The sequence below is a fragment of the Neolamprologus brichardi genome, chromosome 15, assembly GCF_056152115.1.
Source record: "Neolamprologus brichardi isolate AB-2024 chromosome 15, ASM5615211v1, whole genome shotgun sequence".
Lineage (NCBI taxonomy): Eukaryota > Metazoa > Chordata > Actinopteri > Cichliformes > Cichlidae > Neolamprologus > Neolamprologus brichardi.
In genome coordinates this window covers 10,950,852-10,973,417 of record NC_142118.1, presented here as the reverse complement: position 1 = coordinate 10,973,417, position 22,566 = coordinate 10,950,852, and the positions used below count along the sequence as shown (strand labels likewise).

The window sequence follows — 22,566 nt, the reverse complement described above, 5'->3', positions numbered from 1 at the left end:
GCGTGTGAGATATATGATGGCTGCGTGAATGCTGACAGTAATTACAGAAGGGTGTACCACAGCAGCCTGGAGCTGGCTGACTAACAAGTTATTATAACATCTAATACATAACCAAATGTCAGCCATCTCTGTTTGCTGCTTGCAAAGTGATATAAATCTACAGGGATAGTGAAGGAAGCTGTAAATGCTCGTGATGCATAGCTAACTGAAAAGATGATAAATCTGGGCTTCGAGGTATTTTAGATTTGATTTGCAGATTGCGTGCTGCTTCTTATTTTGACAGTTAGTGCGCTGTGTCTGTACAGTGTGTGTGTGTGTGTGGTACCAGGGATAATGTGACATCTCTAGAACAGGAACTCTTCTCCGCGCCATACACATAAAAGCGCTGTCTCTCTGTGCTCCTGCAGGACCTGAATGTTCTGTCTTCAAGTTTCCACTAACAGGCCTTTTTCACATCAGCTGCTTTGCCATGAAATACTCACTAAACGCAAGAATTACCAGTCACATTAATGAAGGCTCATATCTAAATGGACCTGAACCTTCATTTGTAACTCCCATCTTTACCTCCTAATTCATGTCAGAGTGGTTGCTGTGAAAAAGGTCCATGAAATGGGCTCTCTAAATAATACACACCTAGTTTTACAGAAGTATCTATTTCACTGCAGGCAGCGCTCAGTAATGGAATATTGGACCAATATTTGTTCTTTCTGTGGTCTTTAAATCCTCCCTAACATCAGATGCAACAACAGGTGAGAGTACTTGGGCAGAGAAACACAGCAGAGACAGACCCATGAAATCTTTATTGAGCCCCACTGGCTACTGTCTTGTTAGCATTTGGATTTGTATAGTAAAGGAAAAGCTATGTTATCATTTCCCCTCTGTGGTTGCGTAAGCTTCAGTGTGCATGCATGCCTCTGCTCCTCAGTGTGTATTTGAGTCCCATAAACCTGAAGCCAGTACTATAAAACTGATCTTTGGATGAAACTGCAGGGGATAATTATGCAGCGTGTTCACAGCACACATGGTCATTAATAAAATAGGGGGCCAAGCCTATTTTTACTGTATCTAGCTTTGAGGCTAACATATGGCAGCCTGGCTGATTTGACATAAAATATGTGCAAGAGCATTTAACAGTCCAGTGTCTTGCATGGAGGAGAGGGCGAGGAGGGCATGCGCACTGTGGCTTGTAAATATATAAGACAACAGCAGGGGGACCCACTATGTCCCATATTCACTCTCACATAAAGGCACGTGGAAGAATATGAAGAGGGTGAAAGTTGTTTTTTTTTTTTTAAGTTTTAATAAATCTAACAAATGTGAGGAATTAAATTTCAAAAAATCATGTTAAAGTATTTATATTTAATGAAACATGTCCTTTTTATTTTTGCCTCAATTCATTATACACATTATAGACGTTAAAGTAGTTGCTGCCCAGATAACAGTTAACAAGCATCCATGTAGACAGTGAATAACCCCCTGTGTTCTGGATTTCTCCCATTCTCTAAAACTAGCCTGTCGCAGTGCATCTAGTGCAGACCCCCAGTACACAGAGTGAGATGACTCACTGGACATTAGCAGTCAGCCTGGCAGTGCCACCCTGACACCGACGCAGCTGCCGGCCAAGCTTCATGACCTCCATCTCTAGCGAGACCAGCCCGTCGCCTCCACCTGCACCCGTGGACTCAAACAAGCTAGCTTACTTTTTTCCCAGCACTCCTCCGGACACCATTTTGACACAGATGCAGCACACTCTTCTTCCATGGCCTTTAGTCTTTCCCGCATACATACATCCAAATGATCACTAAGCTCACACACCCTAAACACCGGCTGCTCTGTGCTGCTCGTACCTTTTGAGATTCGCTCACATCAAAAACAACATCTGTCCTTTCAGTCGGGCCTGATTAAAACGCGCTGGAATCTCAGTACGCACAGTCACACACACACACGCACAATGACGTAACTTAATCAGCTACCACATGGCCACAGAGGCTTGCACTGCATGGAGAATGTGGGAATCCGGGGCTTAGCGGAAATATGCTTTGTTTTTATATTACACAAAGCACAATAAAGGGGCCTGCAATTGCAAGTGCATTACTGAAAGCATGGATGAAGACTTGCGAATGCTACTCGCATATGCATGTGGCCATCGGAGATATTATTTATACTGTAGACATTTTCAGTGGTATGCATGCTTAAGTGGCGGCCAACAAACACAAGAGTCTTACAACTTAATTCCCTTAAATGAAACATGAGGAGGGGGCAAAATGAGCACCAAGAGCGATTCCAAAGAAAATGCTTTGTCTTTTTTTTTCCTTTTTTATCAACAGTCTTAGAAGGTCATGTTGTAACACTGAGAACTTCCTGCTTCATTCCAGACTTTTTCTTCTTTCTACATCTCAGTGACACAAACTTTCTCCTTTTCCCTGAATTCCTGCATCTCATTAAAGCACATATTATCCAGTAGGATCTGTGTGTACAGAGTTGGCATTTTTTTTGACAGCATTATCCAGACTGTTTTTACTGACATACCAGACACTGTATGAGCCTTCTGAGAAGGTTTTTTTTTTCCAGTGTGCACAATGCTATGCACAGCTGGTTATCACATGTGCCTCATACCCCAGGCAGACCATCTCCTTTTTTTTCTATATCTGTTTGTTGTTGTTCTCAGTATTCTCCCTGTTGCCCATGCGTATCACTCGGCGTGCTTATTTCACACACTCTCAGCTGTCATCCTCTTTCTTTCTGCTTTCTGCCTCACTCTAGCCCAGAGGTAATTCCTGTGTTGATATTTGAAGCTAACATTTTCTCAGCTTTCAAAAGACTCCAGTGTTATGGTTGACCGCCCTATGAAAAGTAATACCAAGAACACATAAATAGCAAGTGGCAGGCGATCATTATTACTCCCTCAAAGCATTGTTTTCAGACCGGAGTGTTGATTTAATTTAATGAGTTACCTTAGCTGAGGGAGGGGACCAAGGAAACAGTAATTAGTTGTCATGCTAATTGGGTCTGTGTGGGAGTTATCGCATGTCTGCATGATAACTCTCACACGCATGTGAAGCACACTGGGGCTGGCCTGCCTCTCTGCTCATCTCACGCACACATTTTTTTTGTACATTGAAATGCACATAAGCATGCATGTATATGCACACACACACACCGATAAATAGGAAAAGGCAAACGTTCACATTCTGAACAGCTCACAGAAAATGCCAAGGGACTGTCAGGCCTTTGACCCATCGACTAAGAAGAATTAATGATGCGAAAATCTTGATCCCAATTATTTATCAAGAGAAAGCAGCCTGAGAGCTAAGGGATAAGGGTTCAAGACTTTGGATCCAATTAGCTTTGAGTGTAAACTTAAATACGTTAACTTGAACAAAGGAGGAAAATATAGCAGTGCAGGGTGAGAAGAGGTGATGATGAGTCATGGCATGCTCGTATAACAGGACTGGATGTCATCCTGTCGCCTCCACTAATTGCTTTATGAAGAGCTGATTTTTCTGCGTTCCAGCCTGTTTTAGAAGGGCAAAACTAACAAAATGTCACCAGACTTTTACTGATTTATACCTTTAATCCTGAAAAGATGAAAGCTGTAAACTGAGTAATCATATTCTTTTTGATCTAACAGAATATACATGTAATTATTATTTTGTCATCTGTGGCATCACTAAAGTATGGTGGCCTTAATGTCTTTCCACCATATTTATGAACATCTGTCCCCACCCTGCCAGTGGGGTTTGTGACTCCCCGTGGAGCTATTTTTAAAGCCCCGAGGTCTGGTGACCTCCAGGAAGGGTCACACTCACTATCAGCGGAGGTCCAGCCCTGCTTTGCTTTAACGTGATATGCATTCTTTTTTTGTCTATCTTCATTCCTTCCTTAGAGCTGCCGTCTCCATCCCTTATTTCTCTCTTCATCACTCCACTGAGGAATCCTAACAACTCGGTGTTGAAAGTGAAAAAGCGATGACCTATCTTAACCTCGACTTTTCAGCAGTTCGGTACATATTACAGTTGCGTACTTTCAGCCGAGTCGCAGTGATTCCTCTCATCTCCTGTGAGTTTGTTTAGACATGCTGTCTGTTTTTCACCATGGCGAATGAGAACTTTTGTATATGAGTCTCTCAATTCATGCCTGTATTGATAGCTGCAGGACACATGATTCTATTTCCAGAAAGTGGAACGTTTTTAGCAGTATTGGTCTCATTCTCATCATAATGTCCAGTTCTAAGGCCTAATCATGCTTTAATTGAAGGTAATTTGGGGCAGTTTATAGAGTACAAAGCACGAATATGGGTATTTCTTATTTGGAAAGTAAACATTTTGGGCAGTGTTTTAGTTGTCAGACTATTAGCCCTGACCAGCTTCTGCTAATAAGCAATCAGCAAATAATCTCACACACATGCAGAACTGAGTTTCAGGATTCCTAATGTAAATTCTTCCACTCTCTCCATGTCCTCCTAGTGACGGTGCAACTGTCCCACAATTCACCAGGATCAGAAAATAATATTAAAATGAGGTTTAATAAGACATTAAAATGATTATTACTGAGAATTAAAACGTGGGAAAAGATGTAAAAAGGCAGATGAAAGATGGGGAAGATGTCGACATAAGTACAGCAATTGACACCGATCAATCACAGTCAAGCCCCAAGGCTTTCAAAAGGTCTGTTCAAAGTATGCTATCTGAGCAATTTATGTTCATGACATCACCCTTTTCCTGACGGAGCCATCTATATATTTTGAGAACCATCAAATACATTCTTCCATTCCTCTCAACAGATTTCCACCGTGAATTGCTTGCAGGTGTATCTTCTGCATGTTCCTATGCTACACATTTTATCCTCATTTCTGACCAAATGTTCACTCTGAATCTTTTCCAAAGAGCCTGTCGAGAGAGAAAAGACTGTTAACATGTGCAATTAGCATCTGCGAAGTGAGTTTTATTTCCTCTTGTCTGGCAACATGACACCTTGAATAGTGGTTAGTGTGAAAAGAGTAAAACTCGGCAGCTACACACAGAGACAACACACCAGCAGTGTTTGATAAGTCAACAGATGCCCTCCTCTCATTAATAGTTTGACCCCTCTGTTTGCAGCAACTCCAGGTGGGGGTCACACTTTCTTGTCTTTGAGTAAAGGGAGTTCCAGCATGTGTTTGTACATACTGAGCGATATGTGCGCTTGTGTGTCTGTGTGTTTAAGGGCACGACTCCGAAGAGCTCAATCCAACTGAAAATAATAGGGAAATCAGGGTGGTGCTCTGAAATCACACCTACAAATCAAACATAGCATTCTGTAGCAACAAAGGAGAGCTGATGGGCAGAGCTATGACGCAATGCCATTATAAACACTAGTAGTCCTGCCACTTGCTGCTGCTGCTGCTGCTGCCGCCACTCCAAGGTTACAAATACGAGTCAGTAGTGCAGACCCCCGCACTTTCAGCATGTCGTCCAACAAAGCTGCTCTTGTGTGAACGTGTGTTCTGTGTGTTTAGACTGTAAGCAGGACACTGTTGAGCAGCTGCCACTCATCCAAAGCCATTGCTCACCGACACAAATTTAAAACCGCGATATTGTATATAAAGGAATAAACAGTCCCAGAAGAGCAGCAAAATCAATTCTTTTTTTAGCTACACAAACAGTGCTGTGTTGTGGAGTCCAACATTTTAGTCTAGACTGAAATCATTTCACAGATTACTTTTTAATCTTGTGTAACAGACCTTTAGTCTTAATCCTGTGGACTTGAATGGATTCTACTTATATATCACTTTTCTACTCAGTTTGAGCACCAAAAGTGCTTTCTTATCACAAGCCTCGTTCACCCTCTCACACAAACATTCATACAGTTACTTTTTTCCATGCCTAAGCTCTTTGCCGAACATTCACACACCAACTCTGATGGATACATCACGGACAACTTGTGGTTTAGTATCTAGTCCAAGGATACTTCAACATGCAGGCTATCTGAGCCAGGAATTGAACCACCAACCTTCCAGTTAGTAGATGACCTGCTTATCAACATCTTGACATCCTCTTTTTTTGTATCTGCTGCTTTTATTCACTTTCAAGGACCACAGTCTCAACTGTTTTTTTATAATAATATGATGATTAAAAGAAGACACTGCAGTTTGGGGAAGGCCTTACTGATGTGTAATAAACAGCTTATAAACAAAGTAAAATCTGGGAGCCTTTTGCATAATTGACAGCAGTTCTCGAAGCAAAACTGCAGCTTTATGGATTATTGTGTAACTGTTTTCATGTTTGTGCAAAAGATTGTGGGGTTGACAAATTTTCTGTCTGCCATCTCATCTTTGGTTTTGCTGCTTTTGAATAAATTTGTCCTGGTGTGGCAGAGTTATGTGGTAAACAGCAGCTAAGGCAGCATTTTATGCTGACTTGAAACTACAGGGATTGGAGCTTAGTGTGAACTAAAAATTTCAATTTCACTCTCTTAATTTCTGTTATTTCTGGCAGCTGTAGCTGCTCATAGAAAATGTGCTCTTGACAACAACAGGGAGAGCCAGAGTGTTTCAGGACTTCATTACAAAAGAGAAGCCTGCTTCTGGTAGAGCATAACAAACAGCTGATCAGACAGGGTAGCTGTGCAATTTCATGCTTATGCATAAAGTATCTCTCTCCCACTTTTATTCAAATAGCATCTGCGGCACAAAAAAAGAAAAAGAAAAAAAATCACATAGCTGTTGGACTATATGTAAATCAAGTTAGAATCTTATGGTTCAATAAAAGTCTTGTGTTTCGGTGTCATTGTCCAGCGTTTTGTACAGATTTACGAGGGCATAGGGCACCACATGCATGAACCTCTTAAAAACATTTTTTTCCCATAGGCTTTTTTGTTTTTCTAACAATCGTGTGGAGAATGTGCTTTGTTCACGTTCCCTATTCACTACTGGCTGCAGAGATGTATTGGTGGAAGGCATGTCAGTGTGTGATTAAAGCGATTTCTGTGACAGAATCCCTTAAATGAACTCAGTTTTAGCAAAACTCTAAAGTCTAGATTCAAATTTATTCACAGAAAGCAATAGACAGATACAAATGATTATTAACTGGGCATTGCAAAGTTGTCAGTGACTAGCAGATGATTGAAATTTGAGAGGAGGGTTAAACAAAGTCTGTTTTTAAGGTTACAGTGAAGTTAGTTACTCAATCGAATGCAACAGACTCATTTGGAGGGGAAAAATGTATCGATCATGTGAATAATTAGTCACTAGTGTGCGCTAATTCCGGGACATTGTACTCCTGATCCTGGGAGGGGTGTGTAGGGGGAAGGAGAGTGAGGGAGTGAGAGGAGCAGGGGTGAAGAGAGGGGGAGGCGCCTTGTTTGGAGGCTTTGCTGTGTGTTCCGGGCGTTCTCTCACTCGAATTTTTAATGGAAATACGATTGAGTGTGCTCTCTGTTGCAGGGTTGAAAGTTTTGTGACACTTACTGGGGGATTTTGTGAACTTTTCGGAAACTTTTGCCCCATTTCGACGACTTCTTCTTCCTCCGTTGTGGGGTTTGGTTTATACCCTGGGGCACCGGATCCGTGCATTGCAGACTGTGGAGCAGGGGACATCGCGCTTGAGTTTTCAGACGAATGACCGGGTGTGGGTTTACATAATTCAAGGCCGACTTTCTTTACCTTTGGTCTCTCTCTCGGAGTTTTGCTAAACATGTCGGGACGCAGTTTGCGCACTAAACTTCAAGTCGTGCCAAGCAATGCTGGAGCATTTCACCAGTGCGTCAAGGGCAACTGTCTGTGAAACAGCCTTGGCACCGATATCTTGTTTACTGCTGGGGATTAAGGTTCCTGCCTGTGGGCTTGGAAGCAAGCTACAAAATACTGGTGTGACTCTGAACAAAGTTTTCTAACATTATGGAAGGTGATCAGGGGACCGGTGCGCCTTCCGATGAGCCTCAGGCAGATAGCGCTGCTGCGTCCGACAGTTTCTCCCAACTGTGGTCGGACGTTATGGGGATGCTGGTAAGTTTGGGGGGGAGGGGTGACGTGATAATTGGTTGACATCACAGACTCACAACTAACTAAAATTGTTACCTTTAACACTTGTATTGCGAAATAAGTGTTTGTTTCGCCGAATTATAGGCGTATTCCAATTACGCATCATCTCTCTCCAACAGGCCCATGTTCCAAATCCATCAGTGCTCTGCGTGTAGCCTTGTATTCTGCTGGAGTTGGCTCTAGGCTGCCAATGATGAGCTCATACAGCCAAGTCAGTCCGAGATCAAAGCAAACAGGAGTTGATTGAGAGTGTGGTGTGTTACGCACCGAAAAGTTACCCTTTATGGGTTATATACGCGGGTCCGGTGGGTCCTCTAGATCTTAAGAGGTTTTGAGATTCCTGTTGTCTTTGTAAACTGCTGTTATCTCATTCAAGTGAAGTTTAGTGTATGTTGCAAGTTTATGCTTTGAAATCGTTATCACTTCAGAGTTGTTCTGTGTTGAGGAAACCAAATTCCTGAAACAATGTTGTGTGTGGCTGTCAATGCATTCTTTATTTTACTGCCTACATGGGATGTAATAGATCTGTTATCTATAGACACTGGAGTCCCTTTGGTCTGATACTGAGGATGTGTGTATGGTGTACAGAACTGTGCGTATATGGGGAAGGAGAATGCTGACACTAGACCTGGCTCCCAGCCATGCAATTTATCTAGCTTTATTGCCTCTGGAGGCATATGTCTGCTAGGCTGCACTCACTTTTGTTGGTTTTTTTCACCTTGAATGGAATCACGCATACAGGGAAAAGCAACAAGTTTTGCTAAAGTGCATTGCATACACTCCAATGTTTTACCATCATTTTGAAGTCATTTCCCCCAGACTGCTTCAAACACGATAACAGTGAAAATAAAATTCTATCCTTGGAAAGTTTTTCTTTTTTTGACAACATTGTTGTTGTTTTGTTTTTGTTTTTTACCTTGAATTCCAAGTAGTTGGCCATCTAATGAAGAAACAGCCTGAAGGACACTGAAAAAGAACAACAAAGAAACAACCCAATGTCACTGACCTCAGCTTTGTTGCTGTGTTTTTCCATATTAGTTTGTAGTTTTAAATCATCTTATTTTCGCAAGAAAATAAGAAATTTCAGAAATGTGAACAAATGGGATTAGATTGGCCTCCTCCAGCTTCTGAAAACTAGTGTCTTTAGCAGAATCGGCAAGTCCATAACTGATTTAACGTCCGTGATGAAAGAAGAGAACAAACATAACATAACATCTGGCGCGTAGGGCTATGAGATATTACTTTGTTTGTTCTGCAAACTTAAACTGAAATGTCCCTTCATTCCAGGCCAGTATTTCTTTGCTTTTGTTTAATTTGCTTACATGATTCAGTTTCTGCTTGTTTAGAATGCTGCACTTATCTACAGTGTTTCTTTACGTATTGGAAAACATTTCGAAATTGTTAACATTGAACTAAATCATTTCACGGGGAACCTTGAGCTTAACACTTTGCTCACGCTCATATCTCTAAACACATCGTGAGATTCTGAACACAATGAACACCGCGCTCTCCTTCAGCAAAATGGATGCTATATATAACCAACCCACTATGGATTTCAATGCCTTTTGTTTTGCTTGAGAGCTTGCCCTTTGAATTGGGATTTGGTCTTAGCTTGTTGACCCAACTTAGCTCACTGTTGCACATGTGCCTGATCTTTGGTTTTTGCACGTGGAAACAGGCCTAAATACCTCTTTTGAGATAGTTTTCCATCATGATAAAGATCTGGTCAGACTTCTTACTGTTCTCCATCTTCCACAGATTACCGTATGTTTGGGCACACATACCAAACTTGGAAAGTACTCTTAAACTTTAAGCAACCGTTCAGATAAACACCAAAATGCTTTGTTGTTTGTCCCGTGAAAGTAGGTTTTCATAATGCTTTAACTGTAAATCAAATGCTGTTTCAATCTGCTTTATATTTTCCCGTCTCTGAGGTTAACCATCCCCAGTGACGTGTGGTGCAATGTGTTTAATAAGAATACCTTAGAAAGCCATTCATTTATGTGCGGTTTAAGCTCAGTAAATAGCTCTTGAAGTAATTAAAACTCAAAGGCAGTTTAGGACAGTGTGGCGTAGGAGCTGTGAATTGTTTTAAGTGGTTGGATTTACAGATGTCTGAAAAGGGAATTTGCTTCTGCTTGGCCCGCCCCACGTCTGGAGATATGGGGGGGGGGTCCCTCAGAGCAGAACTTCTTTACTAGCTTTTAAATTAATCTGAGTTTAAACACAAATGTGCTTTATGAATTTGTACGGAGGCGGACTAGATTTCAGTTCCTTTTCATTGGATCCCATTTGGGAAATATTCTGTGGGATTTGACTTTAACTGGAATAACTGCTGCTTCACTGCTGCTGATGTAGAGGAGAGACAGAACCGAGATTTCAGATATGCAGTGGCCTAAGGCAAGCTTTAAATTGTGCCCCCTCACCGTATAGGAAGGTATGCTCACTAACCTGGACAGCTGACAGTCACTCCCTCTTTCCTTCTCTCCAGAAATTTCTCCTCTGTTTTTTGCTTGAAAGGCCATCTGAAGCCACGGCCGAGGTGATATTTTATTTGCCTCCAGGGAGTCCTTGTTGTCTTTGAAAGGAGTTTTGTGGTGTTTTACACAGTGTGGGTGGTAGTTTGTCAATTTGGAAAACTGATTATGTAGGAGACAGTGCTCCATCTTTAAACCTAAGAATGTGATTCTGCTCTTGAGACGTGATTATTGATTGTGTCTGGGAAATATATAGCTAGATGATGTGACCCCTAGGTGCTTCCTCCCACATAGCATTTCATACATAGTGGCAGCATATCCTTCAGTTGTCTGCTTTCACTTAAAGCATGGTTAGCTGGGCCAGTTTGTCTTTGCCAACAGTGTTCTCAACACAGTCTATAATAGCTGGATTTAGTCTATTGGTGCCAAGTCCAACTCTGGTCACTTCTCCTTTGCTACCCCTCCCTGACCAGACTCATTATTGAGGTTACTCAGAGATCTGGCAGGTTTCCTCTGCTGCGATGGCAGAGTACTGTTCTGCTCAAGCCACGGATATCCTGAGGAAGCTCTCTAAAAGACTGAGTTGTGGCCCCTGGCCTTACCCTCCTTAACAGTCTTCCTCTACTGGCCTGAAGGCCAACTTTTAGTCAGATGTCTCCTGGTTTGGGGATTTGTTTCGTGCTCACCTGCAGCACTTTTAACATTTTTAAGAATTGCAGCCGGCTGATGCAACACCCAGTGATGTTTTTATCAAATAGTCTTTTTGTCAAATGTATATTTTGTGTTATACTGTTAACAGATGGCATGTTCTCTTTCATGTTATTTGTTACCAATAGGATGGTATTAATCCAGAGAAGCAGGGCGGGATTAGTTTATGGAGGCGTTTGAGGAACTACGTAGATTGATGGATGTAGTAACAACTGGCTAATTTATCTTATGATGTTTGGACTATTGGAGAGGTGATGTATTGTTATTGTTGGTGACTCAAGAGATTCACTTATAAAAACATTAGTACAGCGCACCACAGTGCAACCCAGCTGGCAGCCGTTTCAGTCTGCCAGTCCTGTTCTGAGTTTGCTTAGCAAGTGAAAGTGATCATGCTGCTAACCTTCTAGCATTACATCAGACGGCTCTTTTGTCATCCATTGTCATTGTTCTCGAACACACAAAATGGGTAGTCACAAGGGCGTGATTGTAACAATAGTTAATACCATCTACACTTCTATTCAGCCCATGTAAAACTAAACACCGGTATGATAAATGGAGGAATTTGACGTTAAAGGTTGAAACAGAACAAAAATATTTGATTTTTTTTTACGTATTATACTGCCTTTCTTTAGCTAATAAACAAGCAAGCTTTTGTTTAGATATTCTGTAACATGATGTGAGGAAGATAAACTGAGTGAAGCTCCAGCCTTAGCAGATATTCTTCTCATGTCACCGAATTACCAAGAAAGCGCTTTTGAGCAGATGTTCCCAAGGTTGCAAGTTATCAGAGCCTTACATGCTAGCTGTGTGAATTACCTTCATTGGGTGCCTTTCGCATAGTTTTGACTTTTCCCCCTTAAAGAAACTGTCACTTCAACAGTGAACTGCCTCTTTTGAAAGGACTGAACAGCCCTTTATGTAGTCCGTCATATGAAACGCTCAAGCAAAAGTGTTAAATCCTGGGGAATTTTCTCTCCAGATTTATATCATATTTAAGTTAAAATACTATATTTAATATGTGCTCGATGTTGGTTACTTGAGTATAAAGCACTTACTTGGTTTCATTTTCATAATGTAACAGTGGGGGTGCATGTCAATATATGTATTGTAATTATATTACTTTATTTTTTTTGGCAAGAGCCTGAAATGGAAGCTGCTGAAGTTTAGCGCACAGACATGCCTCACGATTAAAGTGATGCTTCTCCAAATTGACTTCTGAATGTCTGTAGAGGAACCCTGTGTCAGTAAGAATGCAAGGAATTCCATGGCCAATTGACCCGAGGCTACTAAACCTTCATGCTGTTTCCCTTCTCTGTGCAACCTTTGCATAAAAAGCATATGCATGTGTATCTTTACTTTTGAGTATCTAAAATAAAGCAGATTATACGTGATTTGTGTAGAAAGACATATTGACTTCATTTTTATTTCTGCCATGGATGTAAATCATCTGTTTTGAAGCAATTGTAAAGGAACTTTATGTACTGCAAATCATTCAGCATTAATAAGCGCCGTTAATTCCTATTTTGATGGTGGCGCAACATGTCAGCCATTAATTTGCAGTGGTCTTCACACAAACGAGTGATTCGTTAATTTCGTTAGTTTTTTAAACAAAACGGAAATTTTTCATCTTGAAATTCGAAGTACCCATCTTAATGGAATGATGAGCTTTTGTGACACTTGCACACTCTTTACTCTGATTTCATACAAGCGACCTCACCCATTCTTGCTTGGGTGGAGTTTTTGGTACGACTATTGTTGCTATTGTTCAAGTTTAAATGGGGAGTTGGCCTCCTTCACATCGAGGGTGGAGTAGCTATTACATCACGTGCATCGGCACACAGTCATGAAACTAGATGTGTTTGTAGTTCTATATGTGCGCATGTAAAGTGGCTTCGGAGTAAAAGTTTTACAGTAAGGATCTTTTGAGACTTATTGCCAACAGAGCCTGTTTTGTTTTAGGTTACATAATGACGTATGCATTAGAGTCTCTTAACAAATGAAGGATCTCTGTTATCAGATTACAGCTGTTTTATTCTCTTCTCACCAAACAGCTGCCCTGGTTTGTAGTCCACAGACTATCCCTTTTCCAGCGTCAATGCCTACCCTCCTGCCCAATTTCCAAACAATACCCCCACATTTTCACTTCCACTTTGACAGATTTACTCTAAAATGTGGACAAAGCACTTGTTCGTGCGATGACTTGACCAATCAGTCATTATGAGAAAACAGCTGGTTTACCTTTTCTTAAGGCTGTGATTCACCCAAAAGCATCTGGAGTCATTATACAACAGAACATGTGAATGTGTGACTGTACAAAGTGACGGTGGAAGTGAAGGCCCGAGGTTCAGCTGTGTCGAGCGCCTGTGAGGTAATCCCACTGGAGAATCAGAGGAATCTCAGTCATCTCTGCACACACACGGGGGTGGTGGGGGGGCTGTTTTAGCAGTCTATCTGCAAACATCAAAATGTATGCAGCTTTACCTGTCCACAGCTGAGAGAGAGTACTGCAAGTGGAGACTTCAGAGACTTCAAAACGTAAATAATTCTTCTGCAAAAAAAAAAAGAAAGAAAAATCCATCACTTTTTAAAAAAAAAATTGGAGTCGTCGTCTAAAAAAATGATTTGTGCAACTTTAAAACGGGCATTAGTCTTTCTATTTGGATGTTGCAAATATATGTGCACAGTCTTGATGTCTGATTGTAACATTTTGGGATTCTCTAATGAGTGTGCGCTTTCAGTCAATGTGAGGAATGAAGGCGAAAACATGTGTCTGCTCGGGGAGTGTTTCCACTGGGATTCTCAGTCAGCTCAAACCACATGTCTGGCCAAAACAGGATTTCTCCAGAAAAGATGCTGGGAGGACAGATCACAGCAAGCCAAAGTGTGCATTTGAGACGAAGCAATTGTGTGTTTGTTTTTTTTGTTGTTGTTTTATTTTCAGCAATGTGCTCATCTTACAATTAATAAATCGTAACTCGGTCTCACCGAGCTGTGTTTGTGATTGGCTTAACTCAGTTTGTTTTGGTCTGATGCTTTTGAAATCCCCAGCATGCAATGTGTGCACATACTAATGTGTGTTCTCCCCGACTAGACACCAAGGTCTGAAGAAGGCCCTATACTCCTGTGTGTGTATGCACGGGTGTGCGTGTGACACCTTACTCACAGTGATCCATTCATTTGTGGCCTGGCACCCAGATAGGGAGTCCAGTTGAGAAAGACAGAGACTGAGGGAGACTGTTTGGACCCTGCACAGTGACTCAATGCTAGCTGTCTGCCTGGCACAGATTAGATCAACACTGATGAATATTCAACTGTGGGCCATCGCTGCCAGAATGGCCTAGATTTTAACCAAGGCAAGACGCAGGAGATGAGCTTCTCTCCCACAAAAGTTATACAAAAGTTGCTTTATGTCCTGCAAAGAAATATCAATGACTTAATTCAAGAAAGTAATTAATATTTAAGTGCTTTTTTTCTTCCTTTTTTTTTTTAAGCCTTGAGAAAATAATTAAGATATTCTAAATCTTAAAGGTGGGCCGACATAAACATAAGTCACCCTAATTAACTTCATAGATTGCTTTATAACCGGTCCCTTTATGTTGACAGTTTGTGTTCAGCCACGCATTTCAATAAAACCTGAATTTAAAATGTGCTCGACTACCTCATAGTGTTATCTTCTTTTTGGTAAGCTCTTTAATGTTTGGAGCAGAACTTCCTCCATTATTCCTAAACAGATCTTCCTCACAAAGGCAGGAACTGTGCTGATGTAAACTGAAGCTTGCCGGAAAAAGTGTGTTTAGGTTGGAGCTTGGTGAATGTCTGAGGAGGTAAAGGGCATCTTGAAATAAAGACAAAAACCCAGGAACAAACCAAGGCCTGCCAGTGACACTGAATGGAACCTGATAAGAATGAATAAATGGGCCTTAAAGCCCTTTTACCGGGGGTATTTTTAGGTTTTTTTGTTTGTGTGGCATAGTTTGCCACATGGGTGACGCAACGTGGTCTCAGTTTGAACGGTAGTTGACACTTTGAAATTAGTGGCATCGCCAAGAAGACTGCATATAAAGAATAATATTGTTTCTACTTACCCAAGAAAATATTTAGTTTATCCAAAACTGCGTAGGAGTGAGAGGGAATGTCTGTGTTAGGCATACAAAAATGCATCCTAGTTAACTTCTATTTGCCACTAATTGTAAGTGTATGTTACATTGCTTATACAAAGTTTTGAGGGGATGTGGATGTCACACAGTGTGCTAACTCGTTTAGGCTTTTTCCTTTTCCTGCAGTACTGGTGGAATATTGTGAAGTGCAGCTATATGAAAGCGTGTAAAGGAAAGACCAAGTGCAGAAAGTAAATCGAAACAAAGCAGTTGAGTGTTCATAATTCATGCAAAGAGTTTTTCCAGTGGGAGCATTGTCAGCGAAATTATCAGTGGTTTTAGTATTCTGGCTAAAACTATGCCCCTTCTTCTCCTCAGGATGGTTCTCTGGGCAACATAGATGACCTTGCACAGGAATACTCTGAGTACTACAACACCTGCTTTAGTGACGTCAACGACCGCATGGAGGAGCTACGCAAACGACGAGTCTCCCAGGAACTCGACATGGTAAATACACGCTCACCCATGTAATTACCTCGCCTAATGAAATCATGTGAACGGCTATTCATGCACAGCATTTTCTTTGCCTCGCCTCTGAACTTGCATGCTTGATTTTTTTTTTTTTTTTACGCTCTTTACTAACTGCCAGACGAAGAATAGCAGAGACTGAACAAACAAGATGAATTTGTGTTAATGTCCAAGTCTTTCCCCGAGGCCAGTGTGCCTGAACACCACTACAAGTCCTTTTCAGAGAGATGTAGGATACTAAGACACTTCATTGGTTGCCAAGTTGCAAGTAAATCTATGATGGAATGCTGCTGGTGCTGCTGCAGAGGGCCTAGCTTTGTGCAGCGTGCAACCCAATGGGTCCACATGCTTGCAAGAGCTAGTATAAGATCAATTCAGTAAGTCCCTGTAAATAGAACTTGGGCAAATAAATTCTCAAACACACACAAAAACAAATGGTCAATTCTGTTTTTCTGCTAAGCTAGCTGCCGCTCTCCACCACGTTTGCTAGAAAGTCAGACATAGTAGTGTTATTGCCCGATAAAACAATGATTCAGCTCTCCATCCACATACTTTGCACACATTGTTGTACGTTAGACTTTCTTATTTTAGACCTTGTACCGATTGTCTCCCCATTTTTCCGCATGTTTTTCTGTCATTACATGTTTCCAGTTTAATAGGCGGCCCCTCTTGCTCCAAGGCGACCATGTGGCTCAGCTTGCATTGAAAGGCACAGCTGATTTATTGTGCTGTGCATTTAATGATTTCAGACATCCAGTTGTCACCGCTTTCATGATAGACTCTAAATGCATTTTGCATCTTATTATAGATTAAGTGCTGTCTCTTTGGCTGCAGACTTTGATCTGTGCTTACCTTTCGGGCATTCTTTTGTTAGTTTTGAAGGGAAGCTCTTTCTTAAAACAGGGGAAAAGGAAGCTGTGAAGGCTCAGGGGAGGGGTTGGGGGTTGTGCTGAGTGGGACCTGAGCCTGAAGCCCAGTGCAAGAGGAGGCTAACGACATGAATAGTGGAAGAATGAGAAGGAAGGAGGATGAGGGGAATGAAGAGGAGGAGTGGAGTATGTGAGAGCCTGCAGCTGTCCTGCCACTCTGCAGAGTTTGGCAGCAAAATATAGAAGAAAAGAAGAAAAATACATGGAGGAGGGGATATAGGTCAGACAACACCTTATCAAGAGCTCTCAAATGTGCAGTATCAACCCACACTATATGGATTTAACCTTGCCTTGCGTTTGAGTGCAGGCCTTTTTCTAAAATTAGTTTTGGGTGCTGTTCAAGTCCAGAACAGTCTTTTCTTTACCAATCCTTCTAGGATGCAACGGATTAAGACAAACTTTTCTTCTCTTAGACAATATTGTTAAGAGGCATTGTGAAAGTAATACACAAGGCGTGTACCGAGACAGAGCACAGGACACTAAATGAACTGAGAATGAGCTTAGATAGAGCAACGGACACCCAGTCAGAAAGAGAGTAACAAAATGACTGTTACAGCTTTTGAAGTGTGTCCAGAAGTCAGTGGCTGCAAGCCAGCGTCATGCAGTCGTCACCCCTGGGACCAGTGCCAGATGGTTAGGCAAGGTCATAAGAGCCACATTAATAGAGACAGATTTTATTAGTGGAGGTGGATGGTAAAGCAGACAGGACTCCATAAGGCTCACCTCTCTTTAGCCATTGTATTAATTTGATAATGTCAGATTTATAGATCAGTTATTGATTTAAATTATTATTTTTACTAGTAGGTAACTTGTTTTGTCAGATCTCTCCTACTATATGCTTTTCAGTTCAGATCTGATCTATGTAGTAGAGATTTTAGGGTAAAGCTTTGACCTTTCTTGGTTTGCAATGCTGTACTAGAGAAGGCTGAAGTTGAGATAAATGTGGTATCGGAGAAGACGCCATGAAAGCTGTCTGGTTGCCAGTAAATCTGTGATGGAAGTCCTCATACTCCAGGTTAAATATAACTTGAGGAAAACACTGACTGGATATTTGCTACTGGAAAATTCCCATGCGAAAGCCCCACTGTCTAAAGTTTTGTTGTGGTCAACATTGTAACACCAAAAAGTAAGAAGGCGGCATTTTTAAGTTTCTGTTCTCCAAAGCATTCTCAACTTGACTCTTGGTACGGCGAGTTTGCTCATGATGGGAACCATTCAGCTTCTCTTTCGGGGTTTTGGGGGTTTTTGGTTTTTTCGGGCTCTTTTCCTTAAAGTAACGAGAAATGTAACATTTGGATTTTTTTCCCACTTGCACAATATTATTAGCCTGCTCTTGCATTGTGCCCCTTTTAACACAGTGATGGCTGTCTGTGTTGTTGCAAAGCAAGGGGCTCTCTCTATTAAGAGTTGATGACGGAAGCTCTCTCTTAGATGGCTATCGATGCACCTCCTTTCTGCGTGGCTTCCTCTCAGTTGTTTCTGTGACTCTATGGTAGTTTTATGAATTAGTGGGGTACAAAGGGTTAAATAAACATCCTCTTTGGGAATGTGGATATGGATTAGCACGACGGCCTCGCAGTTTCCCAGCGCTCTTATACATTAGCGTTCGGACGCTGCGTGAGGATTTTTATTATTGGAGTGACAGGAAATGCTGGAAAAGAGCAATATATTCAGCTGTTTTAATAAAGTGTGTTGTCTCTAATAACGGGTCAGTAAAAGGTCAGGTCAGAAGGATAAAGAATTTTTTTTTTTCGCCCGGGATTCAGTTACAAACATTTTTGTCTTCCGTGTTCTAATTCTTAGCTAAATACAAAGGATTTAGTTATATTTTAGAATAAAGTAGATGCATTTGACCGTCCTAATGTACCTTACATCTGTAACCATAAACATGATTTGTTTTTCAAAATAGAAGGTGCTTTATAGTAGTTTATTTTTACGATAATTTTAAAAAGTGAGTTTTAAATTTCAGGATGGCAACGAAAATGTGCTTGGCCCAATGTTGAAAACAGTGATGTCGGTTGCTATGGTAGAGGCTACCTCAAATAAAAAACAAAACAATGATTGGCAGCCCACAGATTCAGGAAATGATCCCAATTTTGGTTAGTAGCACAATTCAATCACTGGTTTGCAGATCTGTTTTAGATGTAGACAGATTCTTAAAAGGCACCAAGGCAGAAGTTTGTAAAGGTTTTAACCAGTGGCTTTGAAGTAGCATAAATTATCATTGCATATTATCATTGCTAACAACTGCAATATATGACATTCTTCGGTTTCTGAAGCGGATGAGGATCGTTTTAAGTACTGCTCCATAGAAGTCATCTGAAGTTGAAGTAAATACATTTAGTTAACTTTTGTCTTTTTCTTCTTTTGTTTCTTCAACATCAAGGCAGTTGGAAAAGTTATTCAAGCTGTCTCCATTGGCAGACACAAAGTCACGCTACAGTTATGTCAGTGCAAATTTAGTTTAATTCAAAGGGAAGAAAAAAAAGTGCCAAAACGCAGACATAAAACACCAGAGGAGGGATCCCTTAAACATGCAGGGACTGGTTGTTGGATGACTAATCTTGTCTGGCCAAGGGAGAGAAATACCAAACTCTATTTTGACATCACTTTCTAACCATAGCACAATAGTACAAATGAAGTACGCTAAATATAAATCAAGAGAGCTCATTTTGGCGTTTGTGGTTGTTGGGCAAACATTTTAACACTTGCTGTTAACCATAATGAGACATTGCACTGCTGTGTGTGGTAATATCTTTGAGGATAAGTTTAGATAATTGCATAAACAAAACATCCTATCAATCATAAATCTGTTCATCGTAACCTGCTAACTCAAGGAAGGCGTTTTATTTGTTTTATACCTGAATTGCCTGACAGCCGTGGGTCAAGACTCAGGCACGGACTTGTGTTTTGTTTTACCGTGAGACGAGGAACCGTGTGGTTAATGCCCACATGAAGTTAAACCATCAAAGTGCGTCAGTTCAGCTGGGTTAAAACTACAGTGTAGAGGAAAGACAAACCGTGTTGTGAACTCTGCTGCTTATTTATCCTTTCTACTCTCAGATTTTTGCCTAGAAACATAGCAAAGTCAAACACGCTCAAACAGCAGAGACTTTGTTGCTGTAAGATTGCTTTCAAAGGACGTTCGTGCCGCTGTGTTTTTTTTATTATTGGCAAAACCCTTGTGGAAAGCAAGTGGTATATTTAAATGCATTTTGTGATTTATTTGTCACTAATGGGACATCGGTTGTAATAACTTTGGTATTTGTTTTGAAATACCAAAGCTGAGGAGGATTCTCAAAGCTGAGGAATGCTCCACGCGCTATAAAAGAATGCAGCCCTGTGTGGCGAGCACGTACACACACTCTCCCAGACGTCCTTGAAAGGAAGAGGATGGAGATGTTGGTGTGCTAATGTATTTCTCGTAAAAACATTTAGGCAAGCGGCAGCTTGATTGGTGCGGCGTGGTTGAATTTCAGAAAACACAAGTGTGTGTGTGTGTGGATTTTCCAGAACAGCCAGTCCCGCAGGCTTGTACTAGTTCCACCTCTAACGTCTTTTTCAGGGATTGCAGTAGGTACCTGTTCCACTACATATCTTTCTACAGGGCTACTTACAGTTGCCCACCCAGGTTCACTCGGCCATGCCAGCTGGCCTACCTCCACTACGCCACCTGGTCTTTTTGCTACACATACACCTTTTTTTCCATCTGAGGTTGGGAGTAATTTTGGTGAAGTAAAAGTGACTTCAACAGGCTTTTGCAGTGAATGGAATATGTGTTTAGCACTCATCTGTATTTTGAAGCTTTCCCTTTAATTAAAAAAAAAATATCTGGATCTCCTGTTGCGAAGCTAAACTTTGTTGTAGTTTCCAGGTTAATGATGGAAAGCAATGTGGTTTTTGGAAGTAAAGTCACTTTTCAGTAGCGCTTGTGTGTTAGGGTTTAGACGTTTCCGATGCCAGTTTCCCTGTGCTCAGACATCGTGATCCTCATTAGTCAGAGCTCTCCCTTCTTTCTCCCTTTCATTTTAACTTAATTCAGTCATGCTTAACCAATCGTTCTCCCATCACAATTGCACGCACATACACACAAAGCGAACCATGCACAAGCAACGCCTTTGGACATCTAAGGGGGAAAAAAACGCATGCACGTTCACACGCTTACATGCCACTTTTAGGTAAGTAGGGCAGCATCTTAAGATTATTCTGCAAAGTTCGTGTAAAGGATAGCCTGCTCCCTCTGGGGGGGATGCATTTTGGGATCTATGCTTTATACACACACACGCTCGTAGGCACCGCCTCAAACACAGATTGCCTTGATATTCTCTTTCAAGTAACCGTGTCAGCAAGTTATTCATCGTTTAACCGTGTGTCTGAGAGAAATGGAGGTTTACTTTTGGAACCATTTACTGTTTGTCTCATCACATCCTGCTCTGTGACAGATTAATCCCACAGATCTCTAGCGGAGAGTGAACAACATGTAGGTTTTGTTTGTTTTTCACTCATCTTTTCAGCTTTTCACTCTCTTTCCATGTCAGAGATGGCACGCACAGACAGGAAATAAAGGGAAGCTGAGGATGAGTAGGAGGAACAGAGAGCCACATTGTGTCTTTTAGGTCTTTTAGTGGGTGTGAAAGTGGGGGCGAGATGTGTGAATGTGTGTAGATGTTCCTTGAACTGGGTTTATGTCTGTGGTGGAATGAATGTGGCGATGCCAGGGTCTGTGTCCGGCTGTATTTTTGTGTTTATCCAATATCCAAGCAGTACAGAGACATTGTACATTAAATCATTTTTACAACGAGCTGGCATGGTGCTTACAGTTACCCACTGGTGAAACTGATATCTGTCCTGTTGCTGCTGTCCGGAGAAGCCGCAAAGAGGATCTGATAGCAAAACCAGCCAACCACTACCTTTTTGAAAGCGTTTGTGTACTGTGTGTTTGCATGGGAGTATACTCCTCGTTCACAAAGCCCCTCCCTCTTAACGTGGATCCACAATATTCTGAACAATTCATTTGTTTAAATAGAGCTGCCAAAGTGGTGCTTGCTTAAGGGATGAATGTGTTGTGTCTGTCTCTCGTAATCTCTGCCTTTGTAAGAAAAAAGACAAACAGACCTTTCTGAGATTTTCCTTACGTGCAGCTTGGTGACTGTAGAAACAAGTTTCCACGACTGTAGATGTGTACCTGCTCTTTGACTTATGGGAATCCCCATATTCCCTGGGATGTACAAATTAAATGGTCTTCCGACATGACTTGATTTACTTCACGAAGAAGCTTCCAGTCACATGTCTCTGTCTCGTTGATTGAAGTAACAGACAAATACACAAATGGCCAGTAGGACTAGTGTCTCGCTAAAATCCTTACAGCCACCTCTCAGTTGTGTGTGGTTATCGTGGGACTTGGGCTAATTTAGAGGCTTTAAGCCACTTTAGCACTTCAGGTCCTCTGCTCATTTGACTTGCAACTTTGGAACGGTTGTTCCAAAGTTCCAAAGAACGCTTAAAGGTAGTTATGTCACTCCTGACTAATACACTTGCTCATGCCTTACTCATGTTCATGGGGCAACAGCTTTGAAGGATTGCACTCCCCCAACCACTATATGAATATAAAAAGGTTAAACTGGAGGTCGTCCAGATTAGGAAGCGTGACTCTCTTAACTGTAGGAAACTGTCTGTATTACGCTTCCCGTGACTTCTGTCCTACAGCTTAATACCTGGGTGTGGAGATGCAGGATGATGATGCCAATTTCCTTTCCCGCTCTCCATTTCGGGGAAATTCTAGATTACATTTGTCTTTTGTTAATGGG

The 22,566-nt window shown here is 41.4% G+C and overlaps 1 protein-coding gene across 5 annotated transcripts in view; it reads left to right on the top strand.

Annotated features, from left to right (window-relative positions):
• The window catches only part of sash1a (SAM and SH3 domain containing 1a), a 165,006-nt gene that overhangs the window by 107,767 nt on the left and 34,673 nt on the right, over positions 1–22,566 (top strand). For 3 of the 5 annotated variants that reach the window (XM_006797045.3, XM_006797044.3, XM_006797047.3), the window contains exon 2: positions 15,681–15,809. In XM_006797045.3, the coding sequence (XP_006797108.1) occupies positions 15,681–15,809 (129 nt within the window). Of the gene's footprint in view, positions 1–7,311; positions 7,985–15,680; positions 15,810–22,566 lie in introns of those variants that run through there. The other 2 variants (XM_006797048.2, XM_006797046.2) reach the window with 1 other exon arrangement.